General features: G+C 55.8%; 3 protein-coding genes across 5 annotated transcripts in view; 1 reads left to right on the top strand and 2 right to left on the bottom strand.

The window, feature by feature from the left end:
• Positions 1–24: 24 nt before the first annotated feature.
• On the bottom strand, positions 25–1964 carry LOC117647573 (glycerate kinase). The gene is made up of 4 exons (XM_034389399.1): positions 1610–1964; positions 1325–1528; positions 1111–1259; positions 25–1035 (listed from the first exon to the last, which is right to left on the bottom strand). Exons 1-4 carry the CDS (start codon positions 1854–1856, stop codon positions 67–69), a joined length of 1569 nt encoding a protein of 522 aa, XP_034245290.1. The 5' UTR covers positions 1857–1964; the 3' UTR covers positions 25–66.
• A 67-nt stretch (positions 1965–2031) lies between these two features.
• LOC117654210 lies at positions 2032–5065 on the top strand. Of its 3 annotated transcripts, none has more exons than XM_034400466.1 (7): positions 2032–2545; positions 2808–2972; positions 3061–3205; positions 3299–3900; positions 4175–4339; positions 4414–4569; positions 4856–5065. In XM_034400466.1, exons 4-7 carry the CDS (start codon positions 3826–3828, stop codon positions 5027–5029), a joined length of 570 nt encoding a protein of 189 aa, XP_034256357.1. In that variant the 5' UTR covers positions 2032–2545; positions 2808–2972; positions 3061–3205; positions 3299–3825; the 3' UTR covers positions 5030–5065. The 3 variants fall into 3 exon arrangements, with proteins under 3 accessions (XP_034256357.1, XP_034256356.1, XP_034256354.1); XM_034400465.1 differs by having other exon boundaries at positions 3050–3205; XM_034400463.1 differs by lacking the exons at positions 4175–4339; positions 4414–4569; positions 4856–5065 and having other exon boundaries at positions 3050–3205; positions 3299–3556.
• A 389-nt stretch (positions 5066–5454) lies between these two features.
• Positions 5455–24897, bottom strand: part of LOC117645663 (neuroglobin-like) — a 40913-nt gene continuing 21470 nt past the window's right edge. Inside the window, exons 3-5 of the mRNA XM_034385957.1 lie at positions 7202–7306; positions 6912–7032; positions 5455–6544 (exon numbers count right to left, since the gene is read on the bottom strand). Of these exons, the coding sequence (XP_034241848.1) occupies positions 6377–6544; positions 6912–7032; positions 7202–7306 (394 nt within the window). The 3' untranslated portion in view covers positions 5455–6376. The remainder of the gene's footprint in view (positions 6545–6911; positions 7033–7201; positions 7307–24897) is intronic.

Genomic DNA, 24897 nt, shown 5'->3' with positions numbered 1-24897 from the left:
AGAAGTGCAATAAATTTATTCTAACACATTTAAAAATTTATATTTGCTTTATTTCGAATCCAAATTTTACTCCTTTCTTTCAACACACAAAATGTGAATATCCATTACATTAGTGCCAGTATGGCCAGTCAAAATAAGGTTTTCTCCCTCTTTGAGTTTTGAATAGAAAGAGTGTGAATCATTATCTAGTAAGTATTTCAGGTGGTTAATGTTTTTGTCTAGTTGGTCAGCATATCCAAAGGCACCCGCTGCATTGGTGGGGCCATCTATACCATCAGTTCCAGCAGACAAGAGTGAAATGACTGGTTTATTCACAAACTTGAATTTGACGTCCAAGTTTTTCATCTCTTCGGCAAACCTGAGAGCTAGTTCTTGATTTCGACCACCTAGGCCTTTGCCTGTCACTTTCACTGTGGTTTCGCCTCCAGCAACCATACACACACCCTTTTTCCCTGGGCTGTTCTGTATTGCGTTCCTTATTCTATCTGCCGCACCAAGGAACTGTGATGTGTCAGCTCCAAATTTCTCTAAAGAGCAACCACTACCATTAACCATAACATCACTGATACCACAAGCTAGTTGTGCATAAAAAAGTGCAACTTCAGCTACATTGCCTTCTATCTTTTCTGATAAAACACACACAGAGTAATTGAGACTAACCATCTGCTCCACAGCTGCATTGATGGCTACTACATTGTTACCTATTAAAATATTCTGGACTTTGTTTTGCATATCTTCTGCTGGTGTGGCACTTCCAGAAGTAAGGCACAACTGTGCTGCTTTTGGTAAAGATTCCTGTAAATTGAACTTACAGATGACATCCCAAGCTGCTGAGGGAGCATCAGTGCTGGGGGCAGTGGGTCCACTTGCAATAAAATCTACAGGATCTCCAATAACATCGGAAAGTATAAGTGAGACAACAGTGGCTGGTTGGGCTGCTGCTGCCAACTTCCCTCCTTTCACAGATGATAAACGCTTGCGTACACAATTTAGATCAAGGATATCTGCTCCAGCATTTGCTAGTTGTTTTACCACCTGCAGCCAAAAATAAATGGTGACAGAAATGGTGATTTGATGGCAGTTCTATAAATTTTAAAGCATTTAAAATACCTGCAATTTTTCATCTAGAGTTAGGGGCGGCAAGGGGTGAGGCAGAAGGGCCGAACCTCCTCCAGAAATCAACACCAGGAGAGTATCATCTTCTCTTAAGTCCTCGACAACTTTTAAGATCCTTGCTGCCGATTGTTCTGCCATTCTATCTGAAAAAATATTTCCTAATAAGATCCTTGCGACTTGGCTTGTTTTCCTTAACCGAAAAAATTACCAGGAAGATTGTTAGAAGCTCCTTCCAATACTTCGATCCTGCTATTGACTGGGATGGGATGTTTCAGTAGAGTGCCCACAGGAACGCTAACTAGTCCTGATTGCATATGTTGGCCTAAGACGTTTTCGACTGCGAGTGCCATCTCTAATACTGCTTTTCCAAATCCGACAACATAGCACGGTTTCTTAAGATGAAACGCATGACCTAATTCAAATTAAAAAGAACAGTAAATCAGTATAATGTGTCCCACTATTATTAATGATTCGAAAAGATTGAAAAAAGTACCTTTTACAGTCAGCACATTCCCTTTCATTTCAACAGCACTTTTTACCAGCTGGGCCGGCTTGACTGCCTTCACTGCTGCCAGAAACGCAGCCTTGGAGTCTGACAGAGTCTCCTCATAGGTTAGGTTAGCCATCGTAATTCTCTTTTCGGGCCTTAAAAATGCAGACGACGTATAAAATGTCTTAACGGTAACGATCCTCTTCGGTCCCCTGATGCACTGAAGTAGTGCTCGAACCATGACACTCATTCGCCCACACACTCAAGAGCAACACACATCATTACGCTATCATCACCTATCATCACCATATCAGCTGACAGCGGATCGGTATACAGGCAGAGAGACCAGAGAGATGAGGAGGACGTGGATGAAGTAGTGGTGCGAGGGGGGGAAAGGGAGGGGGGAGGACTGCTAGGCGCAAGGTAGGCCAACGTCTCCACGTCGGTGTGTTGCGGGACGAACTGATGGCCTACCTCGCAGGCGCTACACGGAGCTGGGGAGAAACCACCAATGGTTTAAATGGTCAAGATTCACGACCGCTGACTGACCACCCGGGAAAAAAAGACTTCATGAAAGATTCAAGTTCCGGAATGGTCGCGAAAAAATGTGTCGTCCAGAAATGTTAGGTATAATACCGACCACACCTGAATTGGTATCCCCCCCCATAGCGCCAATGTGCATCAAAGCGCATTTAAAGCGGAGATGCGCATTGAAATGCACATAAAAGGTAACACATTTTTCCTGCCCGCAATGTTTTAGTCGCAGGGCCCACCAACCAGTGCCAGGAGTGCCAGCGAGGACTGCCAGGGGCGCCGAGCGTGCGGGCTTATCAGTAGAGTCAGTCCCCGCCGCACCAGCCGACCATGCGGACGCACTGCTTCGCCGCAGTCGTGTTTGCTCTGGCGGAGCTGTCGCTCCAGCTCCTCGCTATAAGCAGGGTAACCAACCGCCACCCCGCGGGATGAGGCAAGTCAAAATCGACAAATCGCGTCATTCTCTGTCGCACTCCAGATGGAAAAAGCCTGTTTAACGACGTCAAACTGGCGCCGATTAATAATCGGGGAAAACGCCATCAAACCGATGTCAAATTAGCAAACGAGCGGACGGATTATGGTGTCTTTTGACTTGCTCGTTCCCCCTGATCACTGACGGTTGGTCAACCCATTGGACCTTTCTCATGCTATGTGCACCATCCCGTAGAACTACGACTACGTCATCGAAAACGTGGAGTCGATTTACGACCACAACTATTTCGGTGAGCAGACGGGCATGTTTTTGCGTCCACTGAACACGACCGACAAGCCGTCTCGCTCGGAGCTCTCTGCCGTCATGGATATCATCAAACCGCTGCCCAACGACAGTTTAGTGAGCGCGGGTTAAATACTGGTCATCTGTGTTCGCCCGAACGTCGGCCCGTCCGGATCAGTTTGCTACTTTTACAGGTTGATGTTAGTCTTCTTGAGTTGCACGAGAAAAGGTACATCCAGAGCTTCATCAAGTATCGAGTATCGTTTTGCGACTACTTGCGACTAGAGAAGAGGCCCGTCTTCAATGCATTCAAATATTACTACAGCTTTCCTCCCTCTTGTCCGATTCAAGTGAGCAGAAATCCTATTCTCAGTGAAGGAATGAAACCAGTCAAACCGAAGCATTCCATGCATTTATTCCACAATGTTGCCCTCCTCCCGCAGGGTCTCTATAGGATGGACTGGAACTCAAGGTTTGACGAAATTAGCCCGCCTGGCTATTTCCCTGGTCCAGAGAACTGGAAGTTCGTCATCGGGATCTCTTCCGAGGGTCGCAGTCTCTTAAAGAACACAGTCAAGTTTCGCGTCGACCGGACTAAGGGAAAATCCGGTCGAGGGTAAAGTCTCATCTCCCATAGTGTGTCTTCGGTTGAAAAGTTGCTATTAAAGAAAATTAAATAAAAAGTTTATTTACGTTTCGTCCGCAAGCAAAAAATAATTCCAACAACTGTGGAAAGTGTAGGAGTGGAAACGCAGTGAGTGCACTATGGTTGCATTGCAAATTGTCAACATTCCTCCTTATGATAAGACAACGCACTGCACAATTTTGTATTACATCGCACGAAAGTATTTGCCACGGCGTTTGACAACTGCGTGACAGGTGAAAAAAGTCACAGGAATCACCCATTACTGCCTGGACTGCCAGGGGCACCGAGCGTGCCAGCGGGCAGTCCTCACAACACCAGCCGACCATGCGGACGCACTGCTTCGCCGCAGTCGTGGTTGCACTGGCGGAGTTGTTGCCCCATCTCCACGCAATAAGCAGGGTAACCAAGCGCCAACCGCCACCCCACGGGATGGCAAGTCAAAATCGACAAATCGTGCCATTTTCTGTCGCACTTCTACTAGAAACGACGTGAAATTGGCGTCCGCTTACAATCAGACAAAGGATCCATACTTCATCACCGAAGTAAAATTAAAGAGAAAAACTGATGAGCACACGTGCGAACAGATTTGTCATCTTTGACTTGCTCGATCTCCGTGATCTGAAGGTAAGTCGACCCATTTGACCTTTCTCATGTCATGTGCACCATCCCGTAGAACTATGACCTGGTCTTCGAAAACGTCGAGTCGATTCACGACCACGACTATTTCAGTCAGCAGTCCGGCCTGTTCATGCGTCCACTGAACACCACTGACAAGCCGCCCCGCTCGGAGGTCTCTGCCATCCTTGATATCATCAAACCGCTGCCCAACAACAGTCTCGTGAGCACGGGTTCAATACCGGTCAAGTAGGTCCACCCGAGACTTCATGCAGGATCAGATTGTTTGTTTCACAGGTTGACGTCAGTCTCCTTGAGCTATACGAGAAAAGGTACATCCAAAGCTTTGTCAAGTACCGCACTCCGCTTTGTGATTACTTGCGCTTGGAGAAGAAGCCCGTATTTAGTGCGTTCAAGACATACTACCATTTCCCTGCCTCGTGTCCGCTGCAAGTTAGTAGAAATTCCACGAGTGCGAAAGAGTAATACCACGCCTTGCCGCAACGAATGAACGAATGAATGAATGAATGCGTGAATGAATGAGCGAACGAGCGAATGAATGAATGAATGAATGAATGAATGAATGAATGAATGCGTGAATGAATGAGCGAACGAGCGAATGAATGAATGAATGAATGAATGAATGAATGAATGAATGAATGAATGAATGAATGAATGAATGAATGAATGGAAATGAAGCATTTAATTAATTTTTCATAATGTGGTCCTCCTTCCGCAGGGCTTTTACAGGATGGACTGGAACTCAAGGTTTGAAGAAATTACCCCGCCGATATTTCCTGGTCCTGAAAATTGGAAGCTAGTCATCCAATACGCTTCCGATAGTCACAACATCCTGAAGCAAACGATCAAGTTTCGAGTAGACCGCACCAAGGCGAAAGCTGGTCGTGGGTAAATTCTACTCTCCCATAGTTTCGGCATGTCCACGAAAAATGGCACGGTATTCAAAGAATTCAAATAAAAAAAACAAAATTAAAAAAAAAACTGCTTACACTGTCGTTGCGTTTTTTTCTTGTGGTGGGATTGTAACTCCAGCGCATCCCTCTTCGATGAGGATAAAAAAACGCATCTAGTAATTATGTCAAATTTGGTTGCGATCGGTGCAATTTTTTAAACGCGGGGCTGTAAAAGGTTTGCTCGAATACAGGAAGTAAAAAAAACCAAATTTTTAAAATGTCCGTTTTGTAGTGATGACAACAGGCACATTGGAGCTTATCTCGCGTCATGGAATGGAATCCGACCTGGTCTGCTCGGGCACGCGATACTCGGTGTCGGCTTTCGCTCCGCTGCCTCGTGGTTGGGGGACATTTCATACTCGTTGTAGTTTTGCTAATACTTTATTTTTCACACAGGAAAGAAAACAATACCGTTACAATAAATTCTTTTTCTCTGATGATATCCTCTAACATACAAAATTTATTTATCTGTCGGTATGCGCATAAATTTTTGAAGTTATGTTTAGATTATGAGTTGAGAGAAAACACTAAAAGTAGTTTTTAATTATAGGGAGATAGTCGACAAAAGGCGGATGCCCCATACACCAGCTGTGGTCAGCTTAGCCCGGAGACTGGCCACAGCGATGGACCTTTAGGCACCTTCAGGCTCAATATGGGGCCCCACCAGACGCGTTTGAGACTGTCTATTACGATTGGCTGAAACGCGTGTGGTGAAGGTTCAAAGCGAGACAATAAGATCAAAGAGAACAACTATACACAACGCTAATGCAAGTTATTAGAGAAAATGTAATGTAGTATGATTTTACTGCTAGATAAGTTTTAAAACTAGGGCGACAATTGTGTCTTTGAAAGTTTTCTAACTCTAAAACAGTAATACGTAACGTTCCATTGTTCCGGAAACTATGTACATTTCTGCTTCAATAAGGGACCGGAACAAAGCCCTCGAGTCTACGTCTAATACTTGAAATATTTTAAAACTATTTTCACATCCATCACGATCAAAGGATTACAGGAAACAGCATGGTTGGGTAACAGCTAGAAAGGCACACCTCTCCTCGTCCGCGTTGCTATGTTGATGTGGAACGAAGAAGCGGATTGTGGCTACCCCTCGCTCGCGAGTCTAACATCAAGGCATCGCTACCCCTCGTTCGCGAGTCTAACATCAAGGCGTCGCTACCCCTCGCTCGCGAGTCTAACGTAACGGCGTCGCTACCCCTCGCTCGCGAGTCTAACGTATCGGCGTCGCTACCCCTCGCTCGCGAGTCTAACGTCACGGCATCGCTCGCCTAGCGGCCCTTGGGCGCCGCCTTGACGCGACGCTCCTCCTCCAGCATGGAGCCCTTCATGACGAAGGACAGGTGCAGGAACAGCCGGGACCAGGCCTCGTGCATCTCGTCGCTCCACTGCGGCTCCAGCGACGGCTTGATGGCCTGGATGAACTGCGGCCCGATCAGCTGTAAGCAGAGCGAAGCAGAGGCGGGGCTTGAGCGGCGCTGCAGCGCGGGGTAAAGACAGCCACTCGGCGACACCCCGCGCGCCGCCACCCCCGGCGCTACCCCTCGCCGCGCACGCCGCGCAGTGGGCCAGAAGACCGGTGGAGGCGGCCAAAACTCTAGACGCGTTTTGAGCTCCAGAGTCGCTAAATGGGACTCGAACCGAACGTGTGACCCCACTAATGATTTGCTCTCCGAACGAGGAATCCATTGGTGGGGTCACACACTGGGTTCGAGTCCTGTTTAGCGACTCTGGAGCTCAAAACGCGTCTAGAGTTTCGTCCGCCCCCGCCGGTCTTCTGGCCCACTGGGCGGCGCGCATACTCACGTCCACGTATCTCCTCTTGGCGCCGTAGCCGACGTGCTTGCGGCCCAGGTCACGCACCAGCGTCTGCAGCTTCTCGGGCTCGTTCAAGCGCGCCACGGCTTTCTGCACGAACGCCATCACCCTGGCGAACAACAAGCGAGTGATTCCCAAGGGTCGGCAGACTGGTTCCGAGAGTCGTTTTCGTCGCTCTGTCTCTCGCGCAGTCCTGGCGCGTCCCGCGGGGGACGCAGAGCGACGAGAACGACTCTCGGTTTGACGGAGAGACCCAGGGGATGTGACCAATGGCCTACCTGAGCGCGTGCGCGCGCAGCTGCTTGCTGTGCTTGAGGTCCTCCAGCTCGATGCCGTTGAACGGCATGAACACCTCCTGCACGTCGGGGTGCGTCTCGAACAGGCTGCAACAGGCAAAGGCGGTCTCAGAGGGCGCTGTGCAGCGAGGCAGCCCTTCCTAGGAGCCTTTCCGGCGGAGCACTGTAAAAGGGAGTCTGGGTGGGCAGCGCGCCGGTAAGCAGCTTAGGCCGCCAGTGTACTAGCCCGGCCCGCCCGGCCCGGCCATGTAGGCCACCACAACGCACAGCTGTTCGACTGGCAGGCTGGCAGCGTGCTGGCAGGCACTGCACACTCAAGGGCCTGTCACTCACTAGATAAGCCAGCCCGGGCCGGAGTACGCCAGAGCACAGGTAATGCTGCGGGGCACCTCTGTCTCTCTCGCACGAGCCGCCCCACAGAGCGACGCTACTGCAGCGCTCGGACCGGGCCGCGAGGCGAGAGAGGCAGCGCGTGATCAGGGTAATGACGAACAAAGGGACGCCTTGCAGCGAGAAGGGCGACGCGACGCGTTCGCGGAGCAAAGTCTCTCTAGACCAACTTCGTCGAGGCACTGTCAAAATTCCGCCGCAACTGCTTCTCTATGACGGACATTCGTCTCCACAAGCTATGTAAGCCCTCCCGGGGGAAGTGTGAGAGCTATGCTGTTTTCCGAAGTGTGTCATCCTCCCTTTCTTGTATCGGCTCTGCCGAGGACGCGCCCGCGCGCCCGCCAGTCCCATTAATGTATTACCTGCGGCTTCCAATGTGTCAGCCTGCAGTAAAGTAGTAGTGGGTGCGCGCGCGCACGTGTGTATGTGTGTGTGTGTGTGTGTGTGTGTGTGCCCGCGTGAGTGCGTGTGTGCGTGGGTCCTCTCCGAGGCACACCTGAAGGTTAATGGCATCCCATGCACGCCGTGGTCCTCGTGGTTCCCGTGGTCCCCACTCGCAGCATTCCAGGCGATTGGAACAGCTCCGCTCCGCTCCCGGGCCAGGCGGCCAGGGCCAGCCGGCCAGCCCAAGCAGTGCGTCAATGTGTCCGCCCCAGCCAGCCCCAGCCAGGCAGCCATGCCCCACCCTCCGCTCCCAGTGGAGCCAAGCGCCTGTCAACGGCAGGGTAGGCAACCCTCCGCGCCGCCGTGCCACCGAGCTGCCTACCCCGCCCTTGTAAGGCGGCAAAGGCAGGCGCCGGGTAGGCAACCCGCTACAGTGCCGTGTCGTCAAGTAGCCTACGCCGCCAAAGCCAGGCGCTTCGCCGAGTCAGGCCAAGGCGCGCCAAGGCACGCACCCCAAGAGGCGGCAAATGAGAATTTGCGTGGCGACTCGAGTGGTCATCAAGGGGGAGGGGGTACTCGAATCCCGGTGTCTCCGGCAGACCCCGGCCTCCCCCCGCCTTCCCCCGCACACACAGCTGCCACACCACTGGGTACTGACGGGCGGTGAAGTGGAGCGGCGGGGCGGGGCGGGGCGGGGCGGGGCGACCCCTCCCCGACGAGCACTTGAGCATGCCTCCTCGCAGCGTGGCCGGAGGCGAAGACGTCCGTCCTCCATCCCAGGTGCGGCTCTCCAGGACGCCGCTGATGACGCCGAGGACGCCGACGTCGAGGAACGAGGGCAGAGGGAGCTTCGACGGCACCATTGTGGGCCAGAAGACCAGTGTAGGCGGTCAAAATTCCGGACGCGTTTTTGGCTCCAGAGTCGCTGCATGGGGCTCGAACCGAACGTGTGACCCCAGACCCCAGACCCCACCAATGGATTGCTCTCCGAACGAGGAATCGATTGGTAGGGTCACACGCGTCTGTTCGAGTCCTGTTTAGCGACTCTGGAGCTCAAAACGCGTCCAGAGTTTGGCCGCCGGCGCCGGTCTTCTGGCCCACTGCGGAACAACGAGGCGACGCGCGCGACGAATCCAGACTCTTCCGGAATCCGGCCTCCCCTTAAGCCAAAGTCAATTTTGCTGGGCCGCTGACTTCCGACCGCTTTTTCCGGCGTCCGCGCCTCTTGGGTTGGTTTAAGGAAATCCGCGGGGCAGGACGAGCATCGCCAGCACCGCCCGCACCGCCGGGCCGAGACTCGTGTTCCAGTGGCGCGGAAGGAGGGGGGGGGGCGGTGGAATTGGGGGCTAATCCTGCATCCCTACAAGGGGCACCATCCCTTGCGATAATTGTGAGTCGAAGCGCGTACGTGCAGGGCCCGGCCCTCCCAGGGAGGCCCTCAACCGGCCAGCACTCGGCCGCCGTCGGCCGGGCCGCCTCCTTGGTTGGGAACGACTCCCCCCCCCTCCCCCACCTCGGCCGAGACCTGTCCGTGCCTCTCTTACGAATCCAATTCTCAGCCGAGAAGATAGAGAGAGACGGGGTGGAGAGAGAGAGAGAGAGAGAGAGAGAGAGAGAGAGAGAGAGAGAGAGAGAGAGAGAGAGAGAGAGAGAGAGAGAGAGAGAGAGAGACGGGGAGCGCGCTCGGCTAACAAGGCGACGGCTTAAATAGCCACCCCGTTCCCGGTGGATTATTGAAAGTGAGCTAAGTGGGCGTCGTCGCGAAATTGCCCCGCAGAGTCTCGGCCAGGCCAAGGCACGGCCGAAATAAAACGCCCGCGTCACACAACGGACTCAAAATCGCGCCGGAACCGGCGTCAGGAACACTCTCCTCGCTCCCTCTCTTTTCCCGCGCACGTCGCTGCGCTACGCCCGCCCTGCCCCACGTTTGTCATTAGTGCCGGGGTGTCCGTGTCTGCGCTCGGCCCCGGCCACTCTGCAGAATAAGTCGACATCCGCGCAAATTCTTTCACTCGCCGTGTCCGGGCCGTGGACTGTGGGAAGTATCGGAGACGAAGGCCTTGGCGGGGGCGGCGGTTCCCTCCGTCTCGGCGTGCTGTGCTGGCTGCGCCCTGCGCCCCCAGCCCGTCGAAGCCTCCGGGCGCTGACCACCCCGCCACCCCGCCAGGCCGCCAGGCCGCCAGCGGACCGATTCCGAGAGTCGTTTTCGTCGCTCTGTCTCTGTCGCACTGATAGGGTGTCCTGTAAGGAGCGAGAGAGACAGAGCGACTCGCGCCGCCACTCGTTAATTCCGTCATTCCGCCCAATGTCGGCGGATCCCCTTTCCAAGGAGACGGCGAAACAAAGCGACGGGACGGAGCGACGACGGCGGCGGCGTCCCTTCCTTGGGAATGGAAACCCATTTACTGCGCATTAAAATTCGGCCCGTGGTCAGCCGGCCTGCAGCCCACTCGGCAAATGTTTCTCCGTCGTCCATTTGATTGTCCGAGGCCGGCCTGGGGGAGGAGGGGGGGAGGGGGGGCAGCAGCCTGGGGCACGCCGGCCACGTCCCCCCGAGAAAGTCACGGCAAACGGCGGACAAAAGGAGCCGTTGTCTCGTCCGCCATCCGGCCTTCCGGGCCTTTCACTACCCGCTGCTTCGCTGCTCCGCTGCCCCCGGGGCTAAGCGTCTCTTTATCTTTCATAAAAAACGGAAGACCTGGCTGGTATTTGAACCCCTGCCAGAGCGGCGCGGAGATGATTTCCAGTGTGGCGGCACACGCGCGCGCGCGCAGCACAGCAGGTCGGCCGCAGCGCCGCAGCCTGTCCACCGTCGCATATTTGGCGGTGCAGGCAGTTGGGCCAACCTCCAAACTGTTGCAACAGTTACCCCTCCCCCCCCCCTCCCTGAAGCCCATTGCCCATCCCCACGACGCCCGGCTGGGGGTTGTCCTTGTTCGCAACCTCGGGGGCATTTCCCCTCCCTCACCCCCTTCCACAATTAGCCGTGGGAGTGCGTGGGGAAACCTCCGGCGTGGCGGCGCCCTTACATGTTAGTTGGCAGCCGCCCCCCCCCCCCCCTCCCTCCCCCTTTTCTCTCTCTCTGACATAGCCCTCGCTTTAATTCCCCGTTGCTGCCCGTCCGCGAGGCCGTCTGTGAGTTCTTCGAACTCATAAAGTCGCTGGCCAGACGTTGCGTTCCATCCCGAAATACTCTCTCTCTCTCTCTCGCCGGACGCCGCGTTCGCTGTGCAATCTACCGCCCTTTAAACTTTTTCACTCCGTGCAGACTGATTCCGAGGGTCTCTATCACACCCATGGGGCGTGCCATACCGATGCAAGAGAGACAGAGCGACAAAAGAAAAACGACCCTCGAATCAGTCGGCGGCAGAACGCAACCCGCCAAATCGGCCGGGACGAAACGCGAAGCTCTTCACCAACCATCCGCCTAAGTTTAACTGGTTCCAACACGAAGCCTTGTTGTTGTTTGTTGTTGTTATTGTCGGTGTCAGCTGTTGAACGACGACGACCATCACGGCAGTGCAGCAGTGCAACGGCGTCAAAGTCCGTTCAAGTGGAATCAGGTGTCCGTCCGTCAGGTAAGCTAGGTTATGTTGGAGGCGGTTCTATTTTCCCCAGTCGCATTGTGGGCACGATAACACTATTGACTCTGGGACGCTATTGGCAGTGAGGCACTATTGGCAGTCAGCGAAAACATTAGCATCGGGTTAGGTGCAGTTAGGTTAGATTAGGTAAATATTCAATATTTCTCCGGATGTCTTCGTTGTTGGCAGTGCGACACTATTGGCACTCTGTCGCTATTGACAGAGCGAGGCTATTGGCAGAGCTCCGCTTCCTGGTCGTTTTCGAACAGTGTCGCTCTGTCTCTCTCTCGCTCTCATGTGTGGCGTCTCGTAGGGGAGCGAGAGTGACAGAGCGACGAGAGCGCTGTGTACGGCTGTGTACTGCCGTGTCGCCGATCCAGCTCTGGAATTTTAATTAAACACCCTCCGCGCCGCCGGGCTTTGGCATAGCGTGGCGTTGCGTGGCGTGGCATAGCGTGGCGTCGTGCGAGGCGTTCTCGGATGTCCTCGTCGCTCTCGCTCGCTCTCGCTGCTCCTCGCGGTCAGACCGCTACCGGCAATTACAGCCCGCGCGGCTAATGGACCGGGTGCTCCGTCTCTCTCACAGTCACGCCGCGCCCCGTGACTGCGAGAGAGACGGAGCGACGGCGTTCGGAACCGGCCACGTCTCACCCCTACGCCTGAAGAATGCGAGAGGAACAGAGTGATGATGTTCGGAATTGGCTGTCTCTCTCGCACCTCTGAGGGACGCCATGCGTGAGAGACGGAGCGACACTGTTCGGAATCGGCTGTCTCGCATCCCTGTGCGCCAGAAGACCGCGGCCAAAACTCTACGCGCGTTTTGAGCTCCAGAGTCGCTAAATGGGACTCGTACCGAACGTGTGACCCCACCAATGGATTCCTCGTTCGGAGAGCAATCCATTGGGTCACACGTTCGGTTCGAGTCCTATTTATCGACTCTGGGGCTCAAAACGCGTCCGGGATTTCGCCCGCCTCCACAGGTCTTCTGGCCCACTGCGGGACGGTGCCATGACTGCGAGAGACTCAGAGCGACGCGGGTCGCGCAGTATTTGTGTGCGCGGAGTGAGACGCCCGCCGCGTCCGGGGCTCCCATTGGCCCGCCAATTCCCAGAGACATTAGAGGCAGCCGGCATCTATTAGCGTGAGAGTGCGCTGCCAGGGCCTTGACGGCCCGACGCCCGCCCGACGCGAGCCCGACTCGAGCGAGACGTCGATTTAAGTTGATTTCGGGGTTCGGGGTTGGGGCGGGTCGGGCGGCGCGAGTCGCTTGTTCGGCGCCGCGCACGGCCAAAAAGAAACGGAGTGCACGCAAAAAGATACTCAGCCGCCGCGCTGCCTGCCGCATGCAGCCCATGCAGCCGCAGTGGTCGGATTGAAACGCCGTCGGTATTGCCCGCGCTTCGGCCCTGCCGGCAAAAACACTTCGTTTCCAGGCGTGTTTTTGCGCGCCGTGGTTCAAGCCGCGCTGGGGGCAGCTTTGCTTATTTTCCGACCCTTTTCGAAAAACACTGTGCGTTGAACGACTTGGAATTCCGAGAATTTCACTGACGAGGTGGCCGCTGAAATGAGTTTTCGGGTGGAGTGCTACTTGTTCCTGTGCCGTCGGGTCGGAGGTCCGGGGGGGGGGGGGGGGAGGCGAGGCCTGCCCGCGCAAGATTTACCGAAGGGGTCCGGCTCCCCGCTCCCTGCCGTGCAGGTCTGTAATCTGGGAGTAAGCCGCAATCAAGACGAGGCCAGGCGAAGCTCTGTCTTCGTCCTCACCAAGTGTTGCCCGCAACAGTTGGGAAGGGGTTGGCCCTTTCGTCGCCGCGTCTCTCTCGCACTCACGGGCCGACAGTGACAGAGAGGGAGAGAGAGGGGCGGTGCAAGAAACGGGTTGTCTGAGGAATGGAGCATGGCGGAACGGTGCGAGCAAGAAGGAATTCGTGGCTGCGAGGCTGTGAGTGTGAGCGCCAAAGATGGCAGGCCTGCGAGGGCTTTCGCTAGGAAATCCCTGCGCGCCAGAATCTAGAAACGTGTATAAGGAGGGATGAAAGCTTTCTCCGGCCCCGGGCTGCCTGCCTCGGCCGGGCTGCCAGTTTTTGACTTGTGTGAGTGTGTGCGTGTGCCGGCCCAGTGCCGGCCCAGTGCCGGCCGGAGGTCCCAAACCGTCCCATCATGGTGTCGAGGGGCTCATACAAAAGCCAGGCCGAGTGTGACAAAGTAGTGGGCGGGGCGGCGGGGCTGGCAGGCTGGCTGGGGGCGCATTGCCAGGCACGGGGCCTTGTCCGGCCCGACGGCCTGACGGCCTGACGGCTCCCCTTCTGTCTGCATCACAGGGGACTCGGGGCGGGAGGCGGGGGGTAGGCTCGCTCCAGGCTCCACGACGTCAGGTTAATAATCCACCAATCCGTTGCTCGGGTAATCCGGCGTCCTCGCCTCTGCCCGCTAGCCTCGCTGGCTCCGGGCCGGCACTGCCGGCAGGCGTCCCGGACGCTGAAACCTGCATGAGCCCGTTGTCGAGTCGACCGGCTCTCCGTGCCCTTTAGCCGCCTTCAGGCCGTGCCTCCGGGGCACGCGGCTCAACTGGCTCGACGCGGCGCGGTAGGTCAGGTCGGCCAGCTTGGGCACAGCCACGGCAGTGCGGCAGTACTGAGGCCTTCCCACAATCGCGGCGTTTGCGACCCTTTAATGCAAACAGAGCCACTGCGAGTCGCCCCCCCCTCCCCCTCCCCACGGCGCCATGTCCGTTCCCCCGGGACCTTTTCAAGGGCCACCGGGCCCTCGAGTTCCGGTCCGACCCCAGACACTGCTAAACGGGGCACAGTGGGCCAGAAGACCGGCGGAGGCGGCCAAAACTCTGGACGCGCTTTGAGCTCCAGTGTCGCTAGATGGCACTCGAACCGAACGTGTGACCCCACCAATGGATAGCTCTAAGAACGAGGAATCCATTGGTGGGGTCACACGTTCGGTTCGAGGCCCGCTTAGCAGACTCTGGAACACGTCTCAAAACACGTCTGGAGTTTTGGCCGCCTCCACCGGTCTTCTGGCCCACTGTGCAGGGGCGAGTACCTCATTGCTGCAGCATTTCTGGGCGTCGGCGGCAAACGGCAAGTCGACCAAAACAAACAAAAGGAGGAACGTAACTAGATCATCGCTAAGAGCCCTGTGTACTTTCCAGACCAATTAGTTGGGAAAAATAAAAGAATAGCCGCGTCGGGTCAGCACGAGGGGCGCAACCCGCGGCGCGCAGCGCGGACCGGGGCAAAGAAACACTTCATTCTCATTAAACGGAGTTAGCCGGCGGACAAGCTCACAAGTTGCGTAATCACGACAAGTTTGTGCCGTGGGTCAGGGGACGGCCAGGGTGCGGCCACGGCCCCCACCTACCGAGTCATTTGTGCAACAACTTCCATTCTTTATCCCTCACAAATGTTTCACTTTGTGCCCGGCAGCCGAGGGCAGCGCGGCAGTGGAGTGGAACCGAAGTGCCGTGCGGATAATCCCTCGCCGGTCTCGCGCGCTGCGGCCAACGGCCAGCACACAGTGGGCCAGAAGACCGGTGGTGCAGGCGGCAAAAATGCTAGACGCGTTTTGAGCTCCAGAGTCACTAAATGGGACTCGAACCGAACGTGTGACCCCACCAATGGATTGCCATCCGAACAAGGAACTGGTCCATTGTGCAGCACTGTAGAAACCCCGCCCAGTGTTTTCGGTGCGTCAGGCACAAATTGTTCACCTGTGCGAGGAATAATTTCGTCGTCCTTGTTACGAAGTGGTTTCTTTGTGGCCTTTTCGATCGCTCAAAATAATTATTTTTCAAAACAGCGTGCCATTTTTGTGGCGAGGCCCGGCGGGAAGTCGAGAGAGTTTTAAACGGCCCGTGTGACGCAAACAACGTCGGACCACCGCACCTGCGGTACCGACGAGGCCGCTTTAAAAATTTAAGCCTCATAAAAAGGGGCAATCAGGCGAGTCCCAAAAAAAGGGCGGAAAAACGCTTTGGGATTCGAACGCCGGTCCGACTGTTGGCGTGCGCGGCGGAGCGCCATCAGCACGTGACGCCAAGAGCATGCACTGCACAGTGGGCCAGAAGACCAGTGGAGGCGGCCAAAATCGCTCAGACGCGTTTTGAGCTCCAGAGTCGCTAACGAGTGACCCCACCAATGGGTTCCTCGTTCGGAGAGCAATCCATTGGAGGGGTCACACGTTCGGTTCGAGTCCCATTTAGCGACTCTGGAGCTCAAAACGCGTTCGAGATTTTGGCCGCCTCCACCGGTCTTCTGGCAAATCCAATGTGCGCTGTCCGTCCGGACATGGCTGCTCACACTTCATTTCGGAAAGTGCCGTGGGACGGCGTCCCAATGGGCTGCCCGATGGCCCGATGGGCGGACCGATGGCAAGACCGACGGGGAACGGGCCAGCCGGGGCCAGCCGGGGCCAGCGACATCGAACGGACATGCCACCTGGGCATTGGCGGTGGTATTGCCGCACATCGCGCAGCATCGCGCATGCAGACACCGCTTTGCACTCGGCTAAAACCGGCTAAAACACAAACACACACACACACACACACAGAGAGAGAGAGAGAGAGAGAGAGAGAGAGACGCGCGCATCTCTTTGTGTCCCCGCTCCCCTCTCTGTGCATGGATGCCCTTACAAATGACACGAAAGCCCATACATGGCTGGGTTTCTCGTATGTATGTCTGCATGTATGTGTGTATGGAGAGAGAGAGAGAGAGAGAGAGAGAGAGAGAGAGAGAGAGAGAGAGAGAGAGAGAGAGAGAGATAGTGCGTGTACGCGTGTGCACTCGATCGAGAGACTTCCCGGCTCAGCCTGGAGGTGACAGACAAGGGCAGTGCGGTGGCCCCACTCCGCCTCGCCCCGCCTCGCCCCGCCTCGCCCCGCCCTTTGGGGCCCTAAACGCTCTTCTCGCGGAGGCTCGGGGCCAGCCCACAGCCAGCCAGCCAGCCAGCCCGGGGCTGCGAGTGCCTGTTCCTCCTCCGTCCCTTTGCCGAGGTTTGGCCTTGGCGAGCACAGTAAATGTCTTACGGTGAAAGGCTGCACCACCATATAATAGTGGAGATTTTCTCCATAATATAAACAAAGTTCGTCAAAATATCTATAAGGTACAGTGAATTCTCAATGGTATGTTGTAAAGTCAGCTGCACCATCGTAATATGGAACATTTTCACCATAAGTTGGAGAATCTTCACAGTACAACATTCAGAGTGAGGCCTTCGCCGGGCCTCGGCCGCTTCCACTTGCATCAGAGGGACACGGCATCCCAAGGCTATACGCGCTTCAGCGCCACGCTCTAGTCCACGCTCTAGTCCTTGCTCTAGTCCACGCTCCAGCCAACGCTTCGTGGAGGCGAAACGCTGTTACAGCGCCACCAACCTAGACCGCACGGAAAAGGGCAAAACCATGGCTGCTTAAACGGCGGTGGAGGCGTCGTCGCAAGGGGGTTTAAGGCACCCGGCCCCCGCCCCGCCCCGCCCCGCCCCGCCCCGCCCCGCCCGGAGGCGATGCCGTCTCTCTACTGCGTCGGTCCCTGCATGGTTATGTTTGCCCACCCGAACGACCCCCTTAAACATTGATGAGCCACTACGGGCGATGGAGGAGGGGGAGGTGTCCGAGGCGTCGGCACTGTCACCAGATGTCCGTCGCAGCCCTTAGGCCCTGGGCTGCCTCGGTATGGGCCCCTTGCCGGCAAGCTCGCCAGGAAGGGACGTCGAGGGATCGGGGAAAGGGGGGGGGGAGCGCCACGACCCGCTCCAGGTCGGAATCAATCTGTCCGCCTCGACGTTGGACGACGACGCGGCCGAGTGGGTACACAGAGGCGTCGCAGGTGAAGAGCAGAGCAGGGTCCCGGGTTCGAATCGCCGCGCCTCGCCGCGCTCGTTTCGGGTTTTGGTTCCGAGAGTGGTATTTGTTTGAACATCGGAAACACACGACGACGAGATTGAAAAAGGCTCGAATGCCCCGGCGGTCGGCTTGTTTTCACTGTTGTGTACCTGTCGTGTGTCCCGACGGGAAAAAAGATAGCTCTCTCTCTCTCTGTCTGACGCACACTCAGTACGTCAGTACGCTGCGCGCCAGGCAACAAACGAGTCACGCGGCACTCTTAAAAACTACTCCAGGTAGTGTGTGTGTGTGTGTGTGTGAGAGAGAGAGAGAGAGAGAGAGAGAGAGAGAGAGAGAGAGAGAGAGAGAGAGAGAGAGAGAGCGAGCAGAAACAGCGGGCTGGTGCGTGCTATTATTCTATTTGTGGCTACATTTAAAAATGAACCAGCGGTTCGGGAACAAGGTTGAGGTCTGAGGGCGAAGCTGACGAAGGCCTCAGAGAGCCATAGCACATAGGGAGAGAGAGAGAGAGAGAGAGAGAGAGAGAGAGAGAGAGAGAGAGAGAGACGCTTTCAGGGTCATCATTAAAGATGGACGACGACCACTCGGCAGCGTTCTGTCGAGTCAACGGCTCATCCAGCCCAGAGACAGAAAACACGAAATAATTTGTAATTTTAGGGGGAGGAGAGAGAGAGTGAGAGGGGGGTTCAATTTCTCTTTTTCACCTCGAGGGTGTCATTTCCTGAGGGGGTGAAGACACACACACACACACACAGAGTGGGAGAGGAGGGCGGGGTTGTCCCCCGGGCCGCAGTGCAACATCGTTACGTTAACCAGTGTCCGTGGCCGCGGCCCCCGTAAAGGGACCGGCCGTAAATCCCGAGACGAATAGGGGGTCTTCAATGGCGGCCCTTCCTTTGGCCCAGCCTCCGTTTTAGCCAGATTAAACAGACAAAAGGGAGAAAACAACAAAGCGAGATGCGAGAAAATTTGTCTGTCACTTGGTGCGATGACGCCGATCATCGCAAGGAGTTTGGAAGGAATCATGGGGATATTTTTTTTACGGTGCGGCCGTCTTTGTGTTGGGACGTGTTTGGGCAGCCGTTCCTTTGACACCGCCGCCTCGGATCGTCCCGGACGGTCCCGGATCGCCCTGGGCAGCCGTACACCGGCCAGCCTGCAGCGGCGCGAGCGCCCTCCAGGCCCTCTAGGCCCTCCGGGAGTCAATACGTACGCGCGGAAGTTTGGCCGTTTGCTAACGGCCGAAGCGGAGCGGCCGGGGCGGCTGGGGCGGCTGGGCGGCGGCGCCAGCCGTTAGAACGTTTGAACTTCCCTCCGCCAATCTGCGCCCGCCGTGTTCGCGGCCAAGTAGCTCGTCTTCCACTACCGCGCGTGCGTGTCCGTCCGTCCGCCCGTCTGTCTGTCCGTCTGTCCGCGCCGGAGGGCGGCACCGACCTGTCTTTCTGTTGTGGCACCGCGCACACCCTTATCACCCTGCAACGCCCTTTGCACGCGCGCGCGCGCCCCTCGTGTGTGTGTGTGTGTGTGTGTGTGTGTGTGTGTGTGTGTGTGTGTGAATGCGTATCCGTGCTATTGGAGGCGCGTGTGCACGAGTGTCTGCAGCACAACGGCATGCAGTATCAGATTCGCAAGGTGTCACCTCTGTACCGCCACACCACACACAGAGGAGCAGGAGGAGCAGGGCAAACTTTTGAACGGAGCGCCACCGTGCCGTTCCGTTTCCTCATTCTCCGAGACGTCACGCGACATGTCCGCGACGCGGCTTCCTTGCCGCGAGCTGCGCTCAGTGAGAGTCGCTGTCGCTCTGTCTCTCTCGCACCCCTCGGGGAGTACGGAAGGGGACAGAGAAGAGCGTAGGCGGTTTGCAATCGGCAACAACAACCACAAAAACCAACAACGACAATCAAAAACAAACAACGACAAACAAAAACAAACATCGGCAAACCACGGTTAAAAACATTCCCGGAACCCCTATGTAACCCAAAGAAAATTTCCCAAACAAAACGTCGAAAGGACGAGGGATTTCCCCTGCAATTTTCAGAAGCCCCCTCCCATTGTAATCCAGGTTATTTTCCCAAGGAAACTCATCGCGACCCAAGAAACGGGCCAGAACCAACAAACACGAAGACGACGACCAACGCGAGAGCCAACTTGACAACCCCCCACAAACCCACTTTTCCACTCTATGTGAACAAGGAGGAGCAATATTGCGGCCGGAAAAACGTCGGGGATGCAGAGACGCAAACAGTTTTCTGACCCCGCCCACTCCCCGATCGCGATTTCCAAGCCACTCATCGGAAAAGAAACTCGGCGAAAGGAAGTAAATCGAAGTACGACGAGGAAAATCGCAAAGCCTGCTTGACTCGCCGCCCCCCCCCCCCCTTTTCCACTCCCACAGTGTGTCGATCAGAGCGAGCAATATTGCGCGGGAAAAACCCGGCGGCATGCAGAGACGCAAACAGAAATACGTTTCGTGACATCGCCTCGACGTCACGGCGCGATTCCCCGCCACAAATAAAGGAAAAGAAAAATTGGGGGAAAGGAAGTGAAAAAAAAATGACGAGGAAAATAACGATACAAAGACAAACGGCATAAAGGAGTGCGGTCTCAGTGGAGGCTCCCTGCCGTTTGTCAAGACGGGAATCAATTTCCCATTTCCCGGCGGGAAGTGGCGGCAAAGCTATGGGACAACAAGGAGAGGCACCTTTCGCGCCGACCGCGTAGACGGTCACCGCAGCCGCGGGGGTAAAAGCGCCCGCCTCGAAGTCTGCGGAGCGCGGTTCGAGTCCCCGCCACCTCCTGCATTTTTGACTCGCGCGGTGAGTTTGATTGACGGGTTTGACAGTATTGGTCGTGTATCGGTTTGGGGCGGCGAGCTTTTAAGAGCGCCACTGACGCTGGCCTGCCTGCCCGCCCGCCCGCAGCCCCTACAGTGGAGTGGTGGAGGGGGGTGGCCCTCGCCGCGCGCCTGCCGCGCCTGCCGCGCCGCCGCGACAGCCGTGCCCGCCGGGCTTGCCTGCCCTCGACTCCGCAGGGGCTCCGGTCCTTACGTCGCCTGGCTCGTGCAGCCGTGCACAGTGGGGCGCAGAAACAAGTCCAAGGACGCGTGGCTGTGTGTGCGTGCCTACTTACACTGTGTGGTGTGTGTGTGCGTGTGTGTGTGTGCGCGCGCGCGCGCGAGAATATGCAGAAGAGGCCGCGGCCCGGCAAGGCGGAAAACCTGTGCCAGGCGAAGCTGTCCACCCGTCTCTTTGGCCCACTGCTCGTCTGTCTGTCCGTCTGTCTGTCTGTCTGTCTGTCTGTCTGTCTGTCTGTCTGTCTGTCTGCGAGATACATCAAAGCGCGTCTCTTAATTCATTTTTAATTGCCCTGCGCCCGTCTTTTAGCGCCGCCGTTGTTCACATGGCTGGCCATGTAGCACCTGTCCGAGGGGCGCGAAGAGTTTCCTTGGTCCGAGCCAAAGCCTCGACTTAGGCAAATTACCCCTCCACCTCGCCCCGGCCGGCTGAAAGGTAGGCGAAAAGACACACTTTGCCTCCGTAAGTAGGCATAATGTGCTTCTTTTCCCCGCCTAAAGGTCGGCCCTGCGACCTCCACTGGCTTCGATTTCGGCGCTTCCACCAGGGGCCTTCGATTTACGAAGAAACAAAAAAAAAGCTTTAGAATACAAACTTTCTTGAACAGTTCTAAAAATTTCCATTCAAGGAACGTTCATGAAGGCATGCTTGTATACTCGTCTGTTACTGTCCTAATGCTAGTTGTGGCAGTATTCTCTTATCTCTGTTATTTGTTTTTATAAAATTGTGTATGAAACTCGAGGCGGTGATGTTTGTCCCCGCCGCCGCGCCGCGTTAGAGCCCCCTCCACTTTTCTGCGCGGACGGATGCGTTGCACAGACACAGTCTGGCTCTGTCCCGCCCCGGTAGCCAGCCGCTATTATATTGTTAGGATACGCGCTTGGTTTTTGGACTCGAGAGTAAAAGCACGCTGACACCTTCATGTGTGTAGTAGCTTTAGGTATGTTCCAAGTACCTTTAGATACCTTTAGTATCATCTGCTAAAAATTGGGTATCAAATTAACGTATTCTAAAATGTTTTTTGCGCGCGAGGGGCACACCCCCGCCGCTCCGCCTGCAGGCTGCCTGGCCCTCGTGACACTCCGTGACTGATGTTCGGGCCTCCGGCTCGGCACCAAGATCGTCTGCTCCGGGCTCACGTCGCCCATTTTGTCAAAGTTTCACACACTATTGGATTTTGAGTGACACGCCAGGCTGGCTGGCTGTCTGGCCGGCTGCTCGTCTTCCCCCTCAGCCCACGGGCGGCGGCAGGGCGACAGGGCGACAGACTAGGCTTGCTCTTGTTTTATGATTATTTTTTACGAGGCCGTTAAGCACCTTCGATGCGGACGGCGTAAAAACGCCCGTCGACAAATGGCGCTTATTACTCAGCAGCGACATCGATCTCGAGCCGCGGAGCCACGGAAAGCACAGCCACTCCCAAAAGTTTCTTGTTCCCTTTTTTAAAAAAAGAAAAGAATGGCAAAAAGTGGCTTTGAGTGGACCTGGCAGTAGAACCTCCCGCCGCGTGCAGTACGGCAGCGCACAGTGGGCCAGAAGACCGGCGGAGGCGGCCAAAACTCTAGATGCGTTTTGAGCTGCAGAGTCGCTAAATGGGACTCGAACCGAACCTGTGACCCCACCAATGGATTCCTCGTTCGGAGAGCAATCCATTGGTGGGGTCACACGTTCGGTTCAAGTCCGATTTGGCGACTCTGGAGTTCAAAACGCGTCTAGAGTTGCGGCCGCCTGCGCCGGTCTTCTGGCCCACTGTGCGGCGCTGAAAGGAAGTAACGAAGAGAAAACCGTTTTTTGGCAGTGTCGTCGCAGGAACATTGCCAGCGTGGAAATGCGGCTGGAACGAGGCGTAAACGCCGCTCAGGTTCGGTCTACTGTGTGCCCCTCAGCCTGCCCCTCAGCCTGGGCCTCAGCCTGGGCCTCAGCCTCCCCACCGCACAACCGCGGCCCCTTATGCTATCGCACAAAACTGTTGCCCCACTTTCTTTTCACATTATATGATTTCATTTTTTTTTATCTGCCTTCACTCCGTGCCGGGTCGCAGACGACGGCAGGCAGCAGCCCGGATGCCTCCATAGGAATGGACGCCAATATCTTTATTTTCCCTCTCATATTTTTTTTCCTTTTTCCACCTTCACGATGATATATTTCCCCCCCCCCCTCTATTTTTCCCTTCCAGCTGATGTGCGTCCCCCTCACGTCCCTGTAACGAGCAAAGTTTCATCGGGGATGTGCCTAAAACATTCGACACACGCACGCGCCCTCACGCACACAGTGCCACAAAACACACACACGCCAACACACACACACAGGCCCAACGCGCACGGGGAATGCGTGTGACACAAAAGGCGCGAACATGAACTCCTCCCTTTTAGAGAGAAATAAAACATGGAAAATAATTTTTAAGAGTTGAAAAGTGTGGACCCGGGCTTCCCTCTCCATTCTCTCGCCTCGTTCGCACCTGGCTCTCTCTCCCTCCCTCTCTCTGTCTCTCTCTCTCTCTCTCTCTCTCTCTCTCTCTCTCTCTCCTCTCTCTCTCTCCGCGGCAGATTTTCGAGTGGCGCGTCGTCCTTCAGTCTCGTGGGTCATTCGGGTTATTGAATTAGGCGGCTGCTGTGTTGCAGTGATTATGTAGTGCGGGGGAGTGGGGGGAGGACCCAATTGCCAGGTCGCAAAGTGGGCGCATTAACCGGATTACTACAGTGGACGGCAGCCGGGGCACGGCGTGCGGTCCAAAGGTTCATCTGGAGCGACGAATCCCGAAATCCCCCCCCCCCCTCTCTCTCTCTCTCTCTCTCTCTCCAGCCTTTTCAGAAGGAACCCGCCGCAGGTGTGTGCACGCGCGTCCTGGCCGTGGTCCTCGTGGCCGTCGTCGTGGTCCTCGCCTTCCTTGTGGTCAGCCGGGAGCAGAAAACCCTCCATGGCGGGCCCTGCGCCGCGCGTGTACCTTTGCGGGGTAAGCCCTTCAGTCGCCGAGGGGAGAGGGGGGGGGGGCTTTCTGTGGAATTACTCGCAGTCGGCGGCCTGCAGCGTAGAGTACCGTAACCAAGCTATTCAAGCGGCTTTGGTAGCCGTGCGGCTAGCGCCACTAACCCTCCGCGCTGAAGGTCCACGGTTCAAGCACCGTCCTCAATTTTTTTTCGCATGCTTTTTTAATATACATTTAGCCGCACTAAAAACTTATTGCACTTTTCCGAGCGCAAGCTCACTGACCACCTTTCCAAGAAAAAAAAAAGGATTTAAAAAAAGTCGTCCGGCTCCCGTGTCCCGTACCGTCAGTGGTTGTTGATGCTCGTCGTGTCGGCCCTATCAGCATCGCGCGGGGCGCTGTCGCTACACGTAGATTAGCAGGGCGGACCGGGGCGGGACGGGGCCATGGGCTGCGGGGGTTGCGTGTCATGTCAGCGCAAACAGCGTGTATTCCACGCGCAGTCCGTAGTACGTAGTAGTAAAGCCCTCGCTCGGGATAACTTCACCCCCCGGTGGGACCGGCCCGGCTCGGCCCGGCCTTGGAGGGCGGACGAGTCGATAACGCGATCGGGTTATTGAAGTAATGGAATTAATGGAATTAATGACGCGTGGGGCATGTCCAAGCAATCAACCGCCGAGCGCCGCCGAGCGCAGCGGGGGGCAGCCTCACTCGGGGAGGCTTCGTGGGGGAGGGGGGGCGGCTTTGGCGGGAAACACGTTGTGGAGCGACACGGCAGTGCTTCGGCAGGCAGAAAAGAATTTTCCCCGAAGAAAATCCTTTTCTCTGATTTCCCTTTTCTTTTTTTTTTTTTTTGCAGTGTTGCTCGCCGTGTCGAGACGAGGTGCGATTAGGCCGGTAGTCCCGCTCATCGCCCAGTAGGGCAGCCGGCGATAACGATACATCGCGATATATCGCGTCACCGGCAGGTAAACTCGATAACGCCATCACGGCCGACGTAACCGCGTTAGCGCGCTCTCTCTCTCTCGCACTCACGGGCCGTGCCGCAGGGGTGGGAGAGCGACAGAGAGAGGGCGCTGTCTACATCCAGCCAGCAAACACACATTAAATGTTTTTGTACAAAACGAGACATCACAGTTTTTTGTGCACACGAACTTTTCGTACAAATTTGTACAAAATTTTCTACAATTTTTTACAAAAATGGCGAAAAATGTGCAGTTTTTCGTACGAAAATTGTACGAAAAATTCCTGTGCACAAAACACTGTGATGCCTCGTACAAAATTGTACATAACATGCAGGAAACCGCCAAAAAGATTTTTCTTTCAAGATTTTTTTATGTTCGACCGTGCACCGTGCATAACGCGAGCATTCGCTGACTGCCGAGACGCGTCGAGACCGTCAAAAGCCGCACCGGCTTGGCGCCGCATTCACGGACGTCATCTTCACGGTCGTCCGCGCCCTCCGCCAC

Source organism: Thrips palmi, unplaced genomic scaffold (genome assembly GCF_012932325.1).
Source record: "Thrips palmi isolate BJ-2018 unplaced genomic scaffold, TpBJ-2018v1 HiC_scaffold_10, whole genome shotgun sequence".
NCBI classification, from domain to species: domain Eukaryota; kingdom Metazoa; phylum Arthropoda; class Insecta; order Thysanoptera; family Thripidae; genus Thrips; species Thrips palmi.
This window is presented reverse-complemented; position numbering and strand designations above follow the sequence as displayed.